Genomic DNA, 18,261 nt, shown 5'->3' on the forward strand with positions numbered 1-18,261 from the left:
TAAGAAACTCTGTAAGAGTGGAAACTGCGTAGGTTATACTGCCGAACACCCTCTTTATCAATAAGTACAGCAAACAAGATACTCTACGTGTATTCATTTGATTTTCAGACAGTCCTTTTATAAAGAACTGTGTGTTTGTAGGTAGGCTGGGGTTAATATAACCCAGGATTTTTTTATATACTGGAGAAACTTTTACTTTATGAAAAATAAACACATTATCGCCCTGTGCTTCTTGGGAGGAGGGGTACTGTCTTAAATCATTTTTAGGTTAGTTTCAATCTTTAAAGAAAAAACCGAAGATGCGAGGAGGACACAGACACCCCCCCCCCCCATTTCCTGCATTAAAACACTGTAAAATATAAGCAAAAGATTCTGGTGTGCTTAAAAGCATAATCATATGAACTGTTAAGAGTGTAAATTCTTTCAACTTTCAAACTTTAACATCCTTTTTTGTTTTGTCTAGGCTTTTCTCCTACAGTTGAAAAGATGATTTAATTGATATAGACAGAAATCTAGGCTTTTTGTTTAGTTTATTTTAATAATCAACCTCTAAAATTTACGCCTGTGTGCAGTTTTTTAAAACAATCTCTAAACACTTTCATTTATTCAGTAAAGCTAGGATTCAGTGAGGCATCGGGAATTTTCCTGATCTGTATACATAAATGTTTATTAAAAAAAACTTGGTTATCTTATCTACTGGGATAGTACTGCAAGGAGAAAACGACATATTTATCCAAGTGTAAGCATAACAACATTCCATTTTAACAGGTGAACAATAGACCCATTGACAATTTTATGAAAATGCCAAATCTTATAGTCTTTTTTTCTCTTTTACATCTATGTTTTTTAAATAAAACTTTAATCTTGAACCTATCAATTTTAAAGCTCAACACTATAACGTTCATTCGCACATTACACGGTTTTGAATTGAGCAAATGAAATTTGGTATTGATCAAATTCTTTAAAGATTGTCCACTGGAGCGATAATATAAATATTTCTGTGGCTTTTAGAAGCAAACAACCATTTAAAGCAATAGAGTTTCTTTTCTCTGGATTATTCAGTTTGTATGGAACCCCATTTTTGTCATTCTTATTCAGAAAGGGAAAAACAATTAATAAATATTACCAACGGAAAAACACTTCATTCCTAAGTTAGTTTTCAAATTCATATAGTCCACTCTTGGGTGGGGTAGGGGGGGGTGGTAACTTCCAAAAGAAATCTGACAAGCAAAAAAAAAAAAAAAAAAAAAAAAAAAAAAAACTAATGAACTGTTTAAATCCTAGAATTTGCCAGTGATTTGCCAGTGCTCGACTTACAGCAAAACAAAGTGGTGGTGGTGGTGGTGGTGGGGGGGGGGGGGGACTAGCATCTAAAGGAAAATTTACTATAGCAAAATACTATACTCAAAAAGTGTCCAGCCCCGCGTTCTACGGGCCTGATATATACTAAAAGGATGTGTAATGTTAGACTGCCAATCGCAATTCTCGGGCCTTTCTGACAAGTGGAAAAACAATCTCGAATGTGTTACTTAGGCGTCATTGACAAACACCCTTTAAAAAAAAATTGAAAAAATGTAAGGGGACATTTTATCTGTAGTATGGGGCTTTAACTAAAATATACTTCAGAAGACACACTCAGCTTTGTCTTTATCTAATACTTAAATAAATAGAAAGATACTACATTTTGTGTGAAACATTAACATCCAGTTATGTAATAACATTCGAGGCGTTTTTCAGAAAAAAAACCTATAAGGTCCCTCAATTATAAATAAATCTAATACTTTGTTTACAATTCTAAATGAAAATAACTTTTAATTCGTGGAAACTTTTTTGCGCATAATTACGACAAACATTGAATTCTCGCATATATTTTCATTGATTTAGATTATACAATAATAGCCACGATTCGTGAAAATTTTGTCGATCCGCTAACTACAAAATGCCTATCTCGCGAAAATAAAGGGTCGAAAATATTTGGTGATGTACATTTCTAAATGTTATTTTAATTTCAAATTATAGATGACTTTTAAGTTTGTATCAAAACCTTACAAAACTCCACAATAGTTACCAGGCCCCTATCTGTCCTCCTCAAACAAATATTAACTGCTGTGACGGAGAAACATCAGAAGTATTGTGCTACAGCATATTCTAGAAGTGGTGTGATCATATATGGATTCTCAAAAACTCCAAAGAACTTCTAGAAAATTTAACATCACAAAATTTTTCAAAATCAGTAACATCAAAAGGTAGGACTTTTCTACACTTTATACAACCATTCGCCACGATAAATTAAAAACTAGATGGATTTTTGGTATCTTTAACAAATGCTTCTTCAATAAAAACAGAACTCAAAAATGTTCATATTTTGTGATTGGTTATCTACAAAATTACTTCGACAAGAATCCTTCTGATTCTACACAAAAATACTCTGAAGTTGATATCAAAAGGATGCTAGAGTTCTTCATTGATTACATCTATGTAGTCTTTAGAGACCAAGTCTTCCAATCACCGTTGGAATCCCGATAAACACTTATTGTGGGTTTTTTTTTTATTAGCCCACATTTGTGAAGCAGAATTAATTCAAAAACTTCTGCACAAGAAGAAGAAAATACTTGCTGTATACTTTAACTCGACACTCAGATATATTGACGAAGTTTTATCAATTTAACAATAGTTACTTTCGTTCATATATCGACTCGATATATGCCAGTGAACTCAAAAAACGCATAGTCTGCCACATCTGTTTCATATATAAATGTTTAACTGACTATAGATGATAAGGGCCAGCTAACAGCTAAATTGTTTGACAAACGAGATGATCTCAGCATTTCAATTGTCAACCTTCATTATTAATGTTATAATTTTCAATTATCACCTGCATATGGTGTTACATCTCCCAACTAATTCGATACTCAAGAGCATGCTTTGAGTACAATCAATTTTTAAACCGAAGCAGTCTGCTGACAGATAAGTTGATTTTACAGTGATTTCAATTATTTAAAGTCAGCATTTCGTAAATTGTATGGTTCTTATAATGACCTTATTAGCAAATGTAATATAACATTGGGTTGTATTTTGGCTAACGTGTTTCATTTCAATTGTTAGGCCTCTATTTTTATACTGAATTTGACTACAGAATATTCCCTCTACCTGATCAATACATAGGGCTCACGGCGGGTGTGACTGTTCTACAGGGGATGCTTTCTCCTCCTAGACACCTGATGCCACCTCTGGAATTTCTGGGATTCCGTGTTTTTGCCCTGTTCACAAGTTTTTTTTTTTTTTTTGGGGGGGGGGGGGAGGGGATGTAGAATAAATAAGACTATTCGAGTTATTAAGAAGTAATCTATAAATCTAAGAATTATGATAAACGTTATGACTTCAACTTTTCAATCGTCAACTTCGCTTATTTACGTAGCAACATACCCTCATCACCTGCATATGGGGTTTGTGTCTCTCAGTTGATTCAATTCGTAAGAGCATGTTCAACATACCAACAATTTCTAAAACGAGGCAAGCTATTGACAAAGAAGTTGATAAAACAAGGATATCAAAAGTCTCTTTTAAAGTCATCGTCATAATTTTCATAAGTTCTATGGTCGATACAATGACCTTGTCAGCAAATACAATCTTTCATTAATTAAGTCAAATGCTGACTAACTTTTTTCATACTAATTATTAGGTCATTGTTTGCACACTGAATTGTCTACGGATTTTCCCGTTTCTCTCGATCATAGCAGGGAGCGCATGACGGGTGTGACTGGTCGTCAGGGGATGCTCACTCCTCCATGATACCTGATCCCACCTCTGGTGTTTTAGAGGTCCGCGTTTGCTCCGCTCCTGATTTGTATTGTATGAATGGACATTTGAGCTTGAATACTGTTCGTTATGTCCATATTTAAATTAGGAGTAATCTAGAAATTATTAGTATTTGATTTTTCATGATAAAGTACATAAAAAATGCTTAACCAGAAATTATTAGCATTTGATTTTTCATGATAAAGTACATTAGAAATGCTTAACCAGAAATTATTAGCTTTTGAATTTTCATGATTAAGTACATTACAATGCTTAACCAGATAGGCTTCTGGAAATGACTAAGTGGACAGAACCAACTGAATATCAATCTCTTGCATAGGAATATCTTTATCTTTATTTATTGAAGCCACGAGGCTGAAAGGGCGTAGTATACACGCTCTGTAACGTATTCAAAAAAGAAAAATAAAGCACACATACATTTATTGACATAAATTTTATTTAAAAAAATATACTGTTTAAATATGTTTTTACCTGCAAAAAAATTAAATGTAGTATCAAGTTAAATTCGTCTCTCTCGATAGGCTCTAAATCTAAGAGAGATAACTCTCAGAGGAAATCTGAGCTAAAATACAATTTAGCTAAATATGATAATTTGCCACATTATTATAACCAAAAAAGACTACAAACTTACTTTGTTGAAATCATTCTGCTTCTACACACAAGTTCTCTAAAGTTGTTACATCTATTGAAAGATGCTGGTATTCCTCAATGGCAATATCTTTGAAGTCTTCGAAGACCAGATCTTCAAATAATCTGTTGGCATTCCGGCGGGTACTATAAATTATATTCCTTTGTAGCCTACTTGTTTTTAGATTCTTATGAAGCAGGATATATTCAAAAACTCTATATGAGAAGAAAACCTTTATTGTGGCCATCATTTAAACATTTAGATGTATCCGTGCATGGAAGATTTTATCAATTTACAATAGTTACTTTCAACTTATACCCATAGCTCCACTTCTAAGGAGGAAATTCTTCAAAATCCTATGTCAGTTTTAAATACTCTAAATATTTCCAAAAATAAAAATGAATTTGAATGACCATGTCTATACTGGATTCCTAAACTTCATAAAGTCTATTTAAACAAAGATACAAAGCGGGTTCCAGTAAATGTTCTACCAAGCCTCTTTATTTACTCCTCACTAAAATATTAACAGCCACGAAGGAGAAACTTCAGGAGTACTGTATAACAACATATTCGAGAAGTTGTGTAAATCAGATGTGGATACTTAAAAACTCCAAGGAACATTTACAAAATTTAAAATCACAAAATTTTACCAACCACTAACATCAAAAAGCACGACTTTTCAACACTATATACAACCATTGCCATGATAAATTAAAGTCCAGGCTTTTTGATATTATAGACAGCTGCTTTTTCAATAAAAATGGAACTGGTAAATATACTTACTTTGTCACTTGCAAAATTATTTTGTTAAAAACATTCTGATCGTACACACAAGTGCTCTGAAGTAGATAATATACTTGATCTATTCCAGTGAACTCGAAATGAAAGATACCACAGAGTCTGACACATCTGTTTCATATTTGGATATTTTACTGGAAAAAAGACGTTTATGGTTACCTAACAACAAAACTTTATGATAAATGTGATGACTTCAACTTTTCTATCGTCAACTTCCCTTACTTATGTAGCAATATATATACTGAAACGCAAAAGAAACTTCCTATTTTACGGGGAAAATTATATATAGGTAATAATTTCGTACTTGATTTATACCATTACCGGAAGTTACGTTTAAGTCCTCTAAACAGAAATCAAAAATTGCATGGTTAACAAATCATTTGGCATTAATTTGGGTTTTCAAACGTTTGTATCTGTTAATCATAAGTAATGCAGCAATATTCCGAAAAAAATCTCCTTTCTTTTCCTGAAGTGATGCTAAGGCTTCCCCCAAATGACTTCAGTACGCATTTCCATTGCTCTAGCTGCAAATTCTCAAAAATAACTTAAGATGAAAGAGAGCTGCAGATGGAAACATGCACTACCTCGCGCCTCACCAGGCTCCTGTATGAATGAGAGTCCGTGGACCGGAAGTCCAAGAGTTACTACACTGCGCTAGGTTCTAGAAAATTCGACCTTAGCATCTGAAAAACAGGCACTAAAAATGCCAAAGAATATTTTTTTTCAATCAGATCAAGAGTTTGATGAACCTAATGCATCATAGAAATCGAGCTGCAAATGCTGTGCATGGCGGACTTGCACGCTGTATTTGAATGGCCAAAGGGGGGGGGGGGGGGTAACAGTTACATGCATGTGTTACTTTATAAAGTAAAAAGATAACATTCAACATTTTTATCAATTCTCTGATGATTTTAAATCAAGTTTTACCTTACTGTATTCATTTTTGAAAATCATTAGATAAAAAATAAGATATTTGTAGTTTATTGCTTGTTGCGTTTCTTTTGTGTGTCAGTACACTTTTATCACCTGCATACGGGGTTCATATCTCCCAGTTGATTCGATACGCAAGAGCATGCTCCACGTATGAACAATTTCTAAAACGAGGCAAGCTATTGACAAACAAGTTGATGAAACAAGGATATCAACATTCCCATTTAAAGTCATCAAGTTTTATGGTCGATACAATGACCTTGTCAGCAAATGCAATCTATCATTAAGTCGACGTTTTTCATATTAATTGTTAGGCCATTATCTAAACACTGAATTGTCATGACAATGAGCACATGGCGAGTGTGACCGGTCGACAGGGGATGCTTACTCCTCCATGGCACCTTATCCCACCTCTGATGTTTTTAGAGGTCCGTGTTTGCTTTTTTTTCTCGATTTGTATAGTTTTAACGTTATCTCCACATTTCATTTCATATAATATGTCGACTCGACAAATCCTAGTGATTGCCAAATAAAAAAAACACCAGGCTCTGCAAAATTTGTTTCATATTTGGATCTTAATACGGAACTGGCAACTAAACTATATGACAGATAGTGTGACGTCAGCTTTTCCATCGTCAACCCTTATTCATGTAGTATAATTCCTCTATCCCCTGCGTATGTTTTTATGTCTCCTAGCTACATTAGGTACGCAAAAGTATGTTCTGAGTATGATTAATTTTTAAACCAAACCAGGCTACTAATACATAGGTTGTTTTTATAGGGCCTTCAACAATCCTTTCGATCATTCTTTGGTCGTTATAATGATCTTGTTTGCAAATTTACCTATCGCAGACCTGCCTACCCTTTTCATTGCGAGGGTGTAATTTCAATACTCATTTTGGCGGAATTTCAGAGATTAAGGCGTAATCCTTTATGTTTCCTTAGTTTGATGTTTTGCAATTATACTATATTGTCTAAATAAACCTGTAACTGTACATCATTGAACAAAGCAAGCATGAATGTTCCGTTTTCAAATCATTTATTGAAAAAAGGCAATGTGTTGTAAAACTGGTATCCTAAATGCAGTCATATCAAATTTATTTGATTTACATGCCTAATGAACTTTTGGAAAATTTATAGAAAATCACATAATTCAAAGTTTCATTTGCATGTTAATACAAATTCTACATTATTGCGCTATTTCGTTTTTGTTTTCCTTACATTTACTTGTCTCAGTGTTGTTCTAAGCAGTGTAAGAATAAACGGAATTGAAAATTAAACCGACTTTACTTATTGCACATTTCATTCAAAAGTTTTTTTCTTAATTTTGGCATGCCACCCGTTTAGAAGGCATAACTACAAAGTATATTACGTATGTTGTTTGTATCGTAAATAATCAAATCGTGAAGAACCGAAACCCCCGATTAATTAGTATTAATTACCTTCTCGTTTTTATTTAGGAAAGCCTTTACTTTAACTTCCACGATAGCCTTTCATTAAGTTGTCTAGGAAAAATATTTAAAAGCGTAAACTTAAATTTCATGGCGTAACAGCGTAATTACGTGGTAAAAAGCGGAAGAATTACGCCAAAAGCGGAAGGGTAGGCAGGTCTGTTATCGTTAGATCGTATTTTGACTGACATATTCTCTGTTTAGCAAAATCCTTTACAGATGTAATTCATTTTCCATAAAACATAATCAAGCGAAAATATTTTGTTAAATTTATTATCAATTATCATTCACATGTTTTACATTATGCTCTTTTTTGCCACGGGTTAGAGGTAGGTATTTGTGTTTTGAAATTTAAGAAATTTATGACAAAGGAATGGTGTTAAAGTATTCCAGAAATTGACCAAAGTTTATTACCGATACTTCAATCATTATTGTGCATTTTCCGACACAGCATTATACTTTTAAGTGGGTGAAGATTCTCTGTATGTAAAAACTGTTACAGATACATCAGCAACTTCTAAACTCTCTGGGTTTTCGAAATTGTATCCAAATGTCTCCAAAATATCTGTAGCCTCCTTTGACACCTGTTAAAAATAAATATAAAACAATTTAAATCCGCTGAAACTGCAAAATTTAAGATGAGGCATATGGGCTAAAACGTTCATCTGGTCACTTTGGCCCTGCTGTTCTTCACAAGAAGATTTTCAAGAGTTTTTTTTCCCCCTCTAAATTTCTATGGAAAATTTTGCCTCCATATCGTGACCCTACGCCAAGGGATATATTGGAATGTTTCACTTATATATGACAAATCATGGCCCAGTGTTTCTTGAAAAGATTCTTTTCCTACATGTTCCCGTGTTTTGATTCCATATGTGCCCCCATTCAACCCCGAGCCATGATTCAAACTAACTTGAAAATTTTTACAGAATAATATGACTAATCATGACCCTGTCGTTCTCATGGGAAGATTTTCTATGATTTCCTCATACTTTCCCATTAAAATAAAACTGAGAATCCATATCATAGCCAATCCTACATCCCAAGCCAAGAACCTGCGGTACCCGAGGATGTTAACATTTTGATATGATTAATCATGGCACAGTTGTTCTTCAGAAGGAAATTAAAAAATCCTATATATTTTCTAATCCCCTATTGTGGTCCCAACCTATCCCCTGGGTAATGATTTGAGCAAACTTAAAAGCTAAGCTATGTCAGGAACCTTTTACTAAAGTTTCATTTTGCTGGCTAATTGGTGTTGAGATGACCCAACCTAATTTTGACTCTTCTGGACTATTTTTCCTTTAAAGAGGACATCGTCTTTCATTTCAATAATTTTGAACCCCCTGTACCAAAATATGCTCCGTTTTAATGAAAACATCTAAAATATAGAGGAACACTATTTAAATGATACTACTTTATACAAGCAACACAGTATTTCAGTAAGAATACCAGTTCATTAAAGTTTCTTCTTCTTAAAAAAAAAACTTGGTAAATTATATCGGTTCACTATTAAGTGGCAAAATCAGAGCATATATATGAACATATAGATATTGACGTTATACCCCAACTTATAACATGTTTCTCTATATACCTGGTATATTGCCTACATATCCTGCTGTTTGCTCAGTCCGGACATATAAGGGAAATCTTTAACTATTCTTTTCTTATTCACACAAAATACCTTAATTGCGTTTGGTCCTGATGTAGAGTGAATTCCATTGGCAATATCTACGGTTGTTCCCCAAACACCCCAACGAGCTCTGGATCCACCTACGATACTGGACAAAGCGGATCCAAAGTGTACACCTAACGATATTAAACACAAATGCTTTTATCTTTGGCGCGTGTGCAGAAAAACAATGATTAAATGTTTTGACAATCGTTATTACGTCATATTGTTTATTATTTACCTGCTCTCATATTTTCAACATTCATTTCTGAGCATATCTTTTGAACTTGATTCACAAAACTCATCAATTGATCTAGATGTCTGTAATCCTCCACATCTTGATGATCCTAGAAATTATATCGAAATTTTTGTAAAGAACACTAAAACAATTTTTATATATTAATTACATGTATAAAAGATACTAGTATGTTACCTGGTTAGGGATGATAGGAAATATACTTAATTCTGTGGTTCAGTAAAGCAAACAATATGTGTGTAGCCCATGTTCCATAATTCACGTTTAACTTTTTTTTCAAGGAATGTTTTATTTTTGTAGTAAATAATACATGTACACGAAAGCAGCAAAAAAGACTATTTTTTAAAAATAAATCTGAATATAATCTATCTGAATAATATGACCTTTTATTACAGCAATAAACAAATTAAAATTAAACAAATTTCAAAAAAATATTTAAAAGATTACAATTCCTTTAACTTTTATTGTCATGAATTGTTATCCAAATATAATCATGATGATATAGAACTTGAAATCTACTGGATTGTATAGCTAAAAAGCCATATTGAATAAAAGTACAGGTATGTGTTGTACAAGAGTGAGTACTGTTAAGTTGAACTGCATACTAGTACTTTAATGATTTCCTCTAAATCCTTTCAAAGCATTTCAGACAGCTTTCATTAATTATATGAAGCCACTGTTTGGAACATTATCAGATAAATAATTGCTAATGATTTCGGGAAAACGCACCTGGACGCCATAGCTCACTCCACTGATAAATGTGTGTGACGTCACAGAAGAGGCTACCCGATGTACCATGCTGTACGAAAACTCCAGCAGAATCTGTAAAATCGATGAAAAGTAATTAGAATGTCGCAGCCTTGAAAAATGATGATTGCAAATAGGAGAAACCTTCTATAGAGAGAACAAACCCTTTCATCTATACAGCAAAATGCTGATTGATAGAAAAATAACGAGACATCAAGGATAAAATCCCTCTGACAAGAGTACAAACAATTATTTTACAGGAATATCTATTGAGGAAATAGAGACTGAAATGCCCGGAGATCACTTTGTGGAAGTAAATAATTACTTAATTTAATGCATGTTAATTGATATTTGAAAGCCTCCTTACTTCAAAGGATCGGGCCAATTACCCTAAAATCGTTGCAGAGAAACTGTGTTCTGGTATGCAATATTATATTACTCTATTCCTTCATGATTTTCATATTGAATTTGTGTGGGGGGAGGGGGAAGGGGTGCTTGTGGAGGTATTATTGCGAGATCATTGTATTTATACATATACATGTATGCAACGTTCTTTGCCAAATTAACATAATTTCTATAATACACGCCAAAACAGTTTGAATACAAATGTAGTTGATTGTGTAAATTTCAATTTGTCGCTACTTTTGATAGTGTTTTTTCTCATTACAAAAATGTACAGATTAAAACAACATGGCCCTTTTAACAAAACTAAAATTACTTTGCCCAAGACTATTCTGTGTCAAGTCTGGTTGAAATTAGCCCAAAGAAACCGAAAATGGTAAAAGTTTACAAGTCTCTAAGTGACCTCTAAAATTTAGGCGCCAGCTGGCGCCTTATCCAAAAAATTTAGTCACCAATGCAAATTTTTAGTCGCCAGGCAATTTTTTTTAGGTGCCAACTTTAAAAGTTAATTTTTATCAATATACATGTATGGACCCATGACGCAACGCAAATAAAATTTTGTTCACACGTGTGCTTACTAAAAAATCAAAGAGGTGACTAAGAAAACACGACAGGTCAATTGCTAAAAATAATTTTTTTTCTTTTAAATGTCTTTTCGCTTCTACAGAAAAACAAAATTTTCAGAAATGTTAAAAGTTCCGGAATTCGACGATCACCAAGTCAATTTAAAATGGTCGCCAATTTGGCGACTCATGGAAAAAATTTAGGCGCTAAGCAAATATTTTAGGCGCCATGGCGACTAAATTAGTCGCCAATTAGAGCCCTGAGTTTACAGACAGTCATATAGACGGACACAGACGACGGGTGATCTGAGAGATCAAACGAGCTTTTGTTTAGAGTAAGCTAATAAAATAGACTTCACCATTAATATCTACACTTGCTATAACTTCTGCAGGATGCTAATTGGTTGAAAAATAACACGTGATCAAGGGAAAATTATTATGACAAAATTATTTCACGAACTTACAGTTTTCAATTATCAAAAAGTACATGACTAATAAATGTACTCAGTAACAATTGAAAGTTGTAAATAAGTGAAAGACAAAATGATAAAGTATTAAATTAAATGTTCGCGTGGGGCTTTGTTTTACCCTGTGGATTTGTGAAAAATCAAAACTGCTGTTTCCGTTGAAAATACATTCATTTCACTTGGACCCTTGGTGACTGCATATCTCTTAAATTTCTCGTAATTTTCTCGTAGTTCCATGTATTATGAGATCATGAATTACATCATTATCCTCAAATCCTGAAAATTTCTTCCAAAATGGTAAAAAATTGAAGCTGTTTTTCAATATTTTGCATAGACTTCAACCTCTGATCCAAATGTTCGATTATATAATGAAAAAAAAATACTGTTTCAGAAGATTCTAACCCTTGTTTTATGTTTCGGATGGAGAGGTGGGCTCATACTTTATTTCTTTGCTGAAGGTATTCAAATACACAAATTTTCTTCAAAATTCAAGAATATTGCAATTTCACAAAGCCTGCTTTTCAATACTTACACTCTCAGAGGACATTTTTTTTAGAATATGAAAGCACTAAGACTCTACTTTTTTATTGATGTTTGAAATATTGTAATTATAAATTTTTAATATAATTTTAAAACAAAGTTTTCCTCATGACAAAAGTACAATCAATTATGTAGAGACATGTCTATTGAGGACTGAAATATCCGGAGATACTGAGTAGTTGTAAATAATTACTTAATATAACACGTTAATTGACATTTGGAGGCCGTGATACTTCAAAGGACGTTCCTGATATTGTTGAAGAGACATTTTATAGAGATTGTGTGATGTGGTGTGCAAAATAACACTTTAATTCCATCCACATTTTCATATTCAATAAAATAATGTAAATATTTGGGGTTAGAATAATGCAAGATCAACGTTTCCATAAATCAGTGCCATTTGCATCATTTTTGTTTAACTCCATACTATATAAAGATCAACTTTCCTCAGAATTGTGATAATTTTGTCTGATGAAATTCTTTTAGTTTTATTTTGTTCAAAATTGTTGCTTCTGGCAGAATTTCATTAAATCTAAATCACAAAAATCAAATGGAGCAAAACCTAAATGTAAACTTAAAAATCAAGATTAATCTGACTCACTTTTCACTTATCAGTTATAATTATTTCACTTAGTAATAAAAATTTTAAAAAGGCCTCGGTAATGAATTTTTGCCATTAAAACAGCACCTTAAATATTTTTTAAATAATTTGTAATATTTTGTCATCAATCTCGGATGTTTCATTGTCCAAATCTAGTGTTTCTTCATACAGCACCTTATCTATTTTTTCAATAATTTGTAATATTTTGTCATCAATCTCGGATGTTTCATTGTCCAAATCTAGCGTTTCTTCATGAGAAGGCATCGAAAGGATCGCAACACCGACATCATTAAATGTTCCCTCAAACACGCTCTATAAAGGGAAACAGAACAATAAGATACATATATGGATTACATACATGAATGAATTTGACGGTGATGTAATTTTAAAATATTTTACATAAACATATTCCTCTTATATCAAACAGATTGTAAAATGATTTAAAGATCAATTATATTTTATAAACTTTAAATTTCATTTCATCACAATGCACTTGCAATAAAAGATATATACAAGTCTGTGTCCCAAACAACATTATTGAGTACCTAATAAATCATTATTATAAGGGACTCGCAGGTCCTGAAACCTAACATATATTCTACCTTCAAATTTTAAGGTTAAACAGTTCGTGCAAAACAATTTCTTTTTAGACGTGCAGAAGTATAATATATACAATGCATATTTTACCTTATGATGGTCAACAAAGTTAAGAAAGGCGGTCGCTACTTCAAATGGAAAGCATTCTAGCACCAGCAATCTGTATTTCTGTTTACAGTCTAAAAGCTGTTGGTTTTTTCGTCTATTTCTTAAGGTTAAAGCCACTAGCCCACTGGAAAGACTGGAGATCTACAGCATAAGCATCAAATAAATGCAGAGACCCAATCAAAATCTTTACGAGGAACACCAGTTTAATTGATTTGGGTTGTCCCATATTTGAAGTCAGTTTAAACCTGACTAGAAGTGACCATGTGTTTTTGCCCTGTACACAGTATATATTGTTTAAAAGAATGTGGGCTTCGTTAATGATCTTTGCCTTTTTCATTGACTTACAATATTTTATTTGGGATATTATTAGTTTTTTATTGTTTTGTTTTGTTTTGGCTGGAACATACGGTACATTTTTTTTTAATTTTTCTAAAAAGTATAAATAAGACACAGGTATTCCTACATAATATGAGTGTTTCTAGTGATCAATTAAGCAAAGATTAATATAAAATTAAATCAATTCAAATGTTGAGGGTGACATGTAGGTAACGGTACGAACATTATCCAAATCTGGTGTTTGCACCTCATCTATATCAAATAAAGATTGACACTGGAATATATACCTTTAATTTCTTAAATGTAGAGCTGTATAGAATTATTTCCATAAACAAACAGGTTTGAGATCTGAGGTTGAAACATCTAATTGATAAACACATACATTCCCTACTATAATTTAAAAACCCGGCTTTTTGGCATCAAAGACAATTTCTTCTTCAATAAATAAAATAAATGTGTGGAACTCATAAATTTGCATACTTATCAATTGTCATCTGCAAAAATCATTTTAATTCTTAATGTAAGTACTCTGTGGTTAATAATAAAAAGAATGTTGAGTCTCTCATTAACAACATCTATGTAGATTTTGCAGACCAGGTTTTCCATCCAACAATCTATCGGAATTCCCATGACTTTGCCACAGATGTATAGCATATACTACATGTAGGAAATCATTATCCATACTTCAAAATTGAATTAAACAAAAACTATAATCGTATAATTTCCATACGGAATTGTATGATGTACCTTTATTATCTTTGGTGGTTATATAACCTCATATTGTGAAATGTAAAAAAGGGGGAAAACACTCAGTTTAAAATTCTATATTTGTCGTTTTGTCTGACAAGGGGATAAAAATAGGTTATGAAATGTGAAAATGAAAAAAAAAAAGATTTACATTACAGTGAACTCAAAATAAAAGACACCACAAAGTCTGCCACATCTGTTTCATATTTGGATGTTTTACTGACGATAAGTGCATACTAATAACTAAATCGTATGACGATATGACTTCAACTATTCCGCTATCAACTGCATATGGTGTTTACATCTCCCAACTTATTTGATACTAAAGAGCATGCTCAGAGTACGATCAATTATCAATCAAAGGCAGGCTACTAGTGATTTCAACAACCTCGTTTAAAGTCATTGTTTCGTAAATTCTATAGTCGTTATACTGACCTTGTAAGGAAATATAACTCGTCATATTTTGGCTGACGAGTTTCATACCAATTGTAAGGCCTTTGTTTTAATACTAAAATTGATTATGGAATATTCCCTCTACCTGATCAATAGCTAGGGCTCAGGGTCGGTTTTGGTAAGGGGAAGTTGACTCCTCCTAGGCACCTGATCCCATCTCTAGGATTCCCGGGAGTCCGTGTTTTATGCCCTGTTCACGGATTTGTATTGTTTGAAGATTTTTTCCAGATAGATCACTGTTAGTAATCTTAACCTTGTTCATTCTCAGTAGACATAGTGAAAATATTTGGGTGGTTAAGTTTATAATAATAATATTATCTATCTATCTATCTATCTATCTATCTATCTATCTATCTATCTATCTATATGTGTGTGTGTGTGAGTGTGTGTACTCGCGAGAAGGGAATTTTTTATTTTTACTTGTGCTTTTCACTATATCCAACTAAAATAATTAAATATTTTATATATATATATATATATATATATATATATATATATATATATAAAGCACAAAGAAATTCACTTTTTTATGAGGATACCCACTTCCGCCCATGCCCGGGGTTGAACTCTCCACCTACGGAATCTGTCTCCTAGCAGTACAGGAACAGCGCGCTAGACCGCTCGGCTATTTAGGCAAGTCAAAAAACTTGCTTTCGATGCCGATGGAATTCTCGCGGCGCTGCCCTACACTACACGGTCATTGAGAATGGAAGTGAGATACAGTTATTTGGACATTAGTTTTATCAGAGGATCGTTACCAATACACGTTGTAATGAAATTAATTTTTATTTATAAAGCACATTTATATATATATATACAGTCTGACAACAGGGTTTGCCTTAGGCTACAGACATATCACCTTGTTGTCTATTTTAAAAATTGTATGAAATTGGGTTAGGATATATTTGGTGTGAATAAGATAGAGCAAGTTGTAATTTTTTTCCCAATTATAAAACAAAGATTGTTTGACATTAGTGTCCAAAATGTAAAGGAAGAAATCAATGGTTCATCAAAATGTAATATATGTATTTATAAACATGTTGTAGATAATTTTCTTCACAGCACTATCTTTGTAAGCCTATACCTTCTATATACAAAAAACAAATAAGTCGAATTAAGCTTTCCTCTCATAATCTTCAAATTGAAACAGGACGACATAATTAAATACTCAGGGAGAATAGAATATGTAGAATTGTAAAGGAGAGGTAGGGGATGAATATCATTTTGTTTTAATTTGCCCGCATTTTGAAAAGCTTTGTAAAAATATATCAAGAAGTATTACTGGCAGAAGCCATCTGTTTTTACATTTATATAATTTTGAAGTGCTCAAAACGTCCATGATCTCTGTAATTTAGGGAAATTTATTCATTATGCTTTTAATTGAGAGAAAATTTTCTTGGGGTGTATTTAATTTTTTTTCTAAATCAATATTGGTCAATTCGTTTAATTATCTAATTTTAAAATAAAACTTTAAATATCTAATTATTAAATAAGACTTCCTAAACAGCTGCTATATTTTTGAAGTTAATAAATATATATATAGATAAGACATTTGTAGCATTTGTCTTTGAATCAACTAATTTGACAATAATACATTCCTATTCTTTTAATCGCGCGTAGTCCGATTTTAATTTCCATGAATTTATTTATTTTGATTAAATAAATATTTAACAATTGATCACTGAAATTTAAGGAGGAGAAGGACCTTGAGCTGAAAAAATACTTGTCATTCAATTTTTTTCATATTTTGTATATTTCTAATTAAGTATGTCCCACATATCTTAAAGCAGTTATATCATTAGATTTCTTACCTTATTTTGGAGATATTGATTGACAAATAATATGCCCTACAGTATCTAAGTGGAGTTTTAATTCTCCATGTTTCCGGGCGCATTACTCTGTCCATAATGGGATTTTTTAAGCATACATAAAAAATATCAAAGTGGACATGCATCTTTTAAAATATTTCAGAGTATAACTAGGATTTAAAATTCGAAAAAGCAAGTTTTGTCTATCACACTGCATCTGGATAGGGAAAAGTGCGCACTTTTTAAGACAACTTAAACAATAAAAAACGTAATTTACAAAAAAATCTATCATTCAAAATTTTTTAATTTACGTTGAAATGCAAATCCTTCAAATTATTGATTAACTTTCGAATGATGAAGCTGACCTCATTATTTCACAGGACATCGTTAAAGAGGACATAAGCATGACAAAAACGTGTCATGTTACATTTCTCGAGTACGGGAAAAACCAATTATGACGTCACACGTAAGCTAAATAAGCGAAATAAGATATACCTACATAAGATTTCCGTCATCAGCCATGCAAAAATCATTTTTGTGTTCCCCGTTTCTCAAAATATTTCATTATATACTGATTATGACCTGTTTTTACATAATAATACCGCCCCTCTGTTCACCGAGTATGATCTTGCTGTACTAACAGATCGTGTATGACGTCACCGACTTGCAGTTTAGGGAAACAGAGGAGTGGATCAATCTTTTTCATAATTTGTTAATGTTTACAAAATGTTAAAACTTTTTAATTTTTTTATATAAGATGGTAATAAAAGTTAAGAAATTGTCAAAAAATTATACAAGAACTGATGCTTTACACGTTTTGCACTTATATAAACGGAGACTATGACGTAGTTAAACAGAGTCATGTGACCATGTGTCCTTCATCCCCTTAAAGTATAAAAAAAATGCATAGAAAAGTTAGGCAAGTGTACAGTTTGCAATAAAAATGTATCGTATACTTTTTCTTCTTTTTCTATTTGGACTCTTTCTTGTGGAAATACTTAAAATGCTAAATATATTTTTTGCGGCCGATTTGATGCTATGCATCAATTTAACTTGTGTGATTTTGTTGGTGTGATATAGGGTCATGGAGGTTCTAAGCCCGTAGTAATCAACGGTCAGCACATAAAAAAGCATGAAAAAATAATCATGGCAGCGGTGGGATTCGAACCCACGCCTCATTGAGACTGGTGCCTAAAACCAGCGCCTTAGACCGCTCGGCCACGCTACCTTGAAATTACAATCAATTTAATAAAGTTCATATCAGTCAATAAATAATAGATAAATACTAGCTTACTATTTATAATTGATTAATTAAAGGTAAGGCAACAATGCTTTACATTG

The 18,261-nt window shown here is 32.5% G+C and overlaps 1 protein-coding gene and 1 non-coding gene across 2 annotated transcripts in view; both read right to left on the reverse strand.

Moving 5' to 3' along the window:
* Positions 1–8,007: 8,007 nt before the first annotated feature.
* Positions 8,008–18,261, reverse strand: part of LOC133186547 (adenylate cyclase type 6-like) — a 35,780-nt gene continuing 25,526 nt past the window's right edge. Inside the window, exons 15-20 of the mRNA XM_061321778.1 lie at positions 13,559–13,717; positions 13,046–13,183; positions 10,281–10,373; positions 9,537–9,642; positions 9,308–9,432; positions 8,008–8,210 (exon numbers count right to left, since the gene is read on the reverse strand). Coding sequence (XP_061177762.1) covers positions 8,088–8,210; positions 9,308–9,432; positions 9,537–9,642; positions 10,281–10,373; positions 13,046–13,183; positions 13,559–13,717 — 744 coding nt within the window. The 3' untranslated portion in view covers positions 8,008–8,087. The remainder of the gene's footprint in view (positions 8,211–9,307; positions 9,433–9,536; positions 9,643–10,280; positions 10,374–13,045; positions 13,184–13,558; positions 13,718–18,261) is intronic.
* Trnal-uag (transfer RNA leucine (anticodon UAG)) lies at positions 18,068–18,148 on the reverse strand. The gene has a single exon. It is a non-coding gene; the product is annotated as a tRNA-Leu (tRNA).

This window comes from Saccostrea echinata, unplaced genomic scaffold (assembly GCF_033153115.1).
Source record: "Saccostrea echinata isolate AGI-Se365-2 ecotype Australia unplaced genomic scaffold, CSIRO_AGI_Sech_v1 ptg000014l, whole genome shotgun sequence".
Lineage (NCBI taxonomy): Eukaryota > Metazoa > Mollusca > Bivalvia > Ostreida > Ostreidae > Saccostrea > Saccostrea echinata.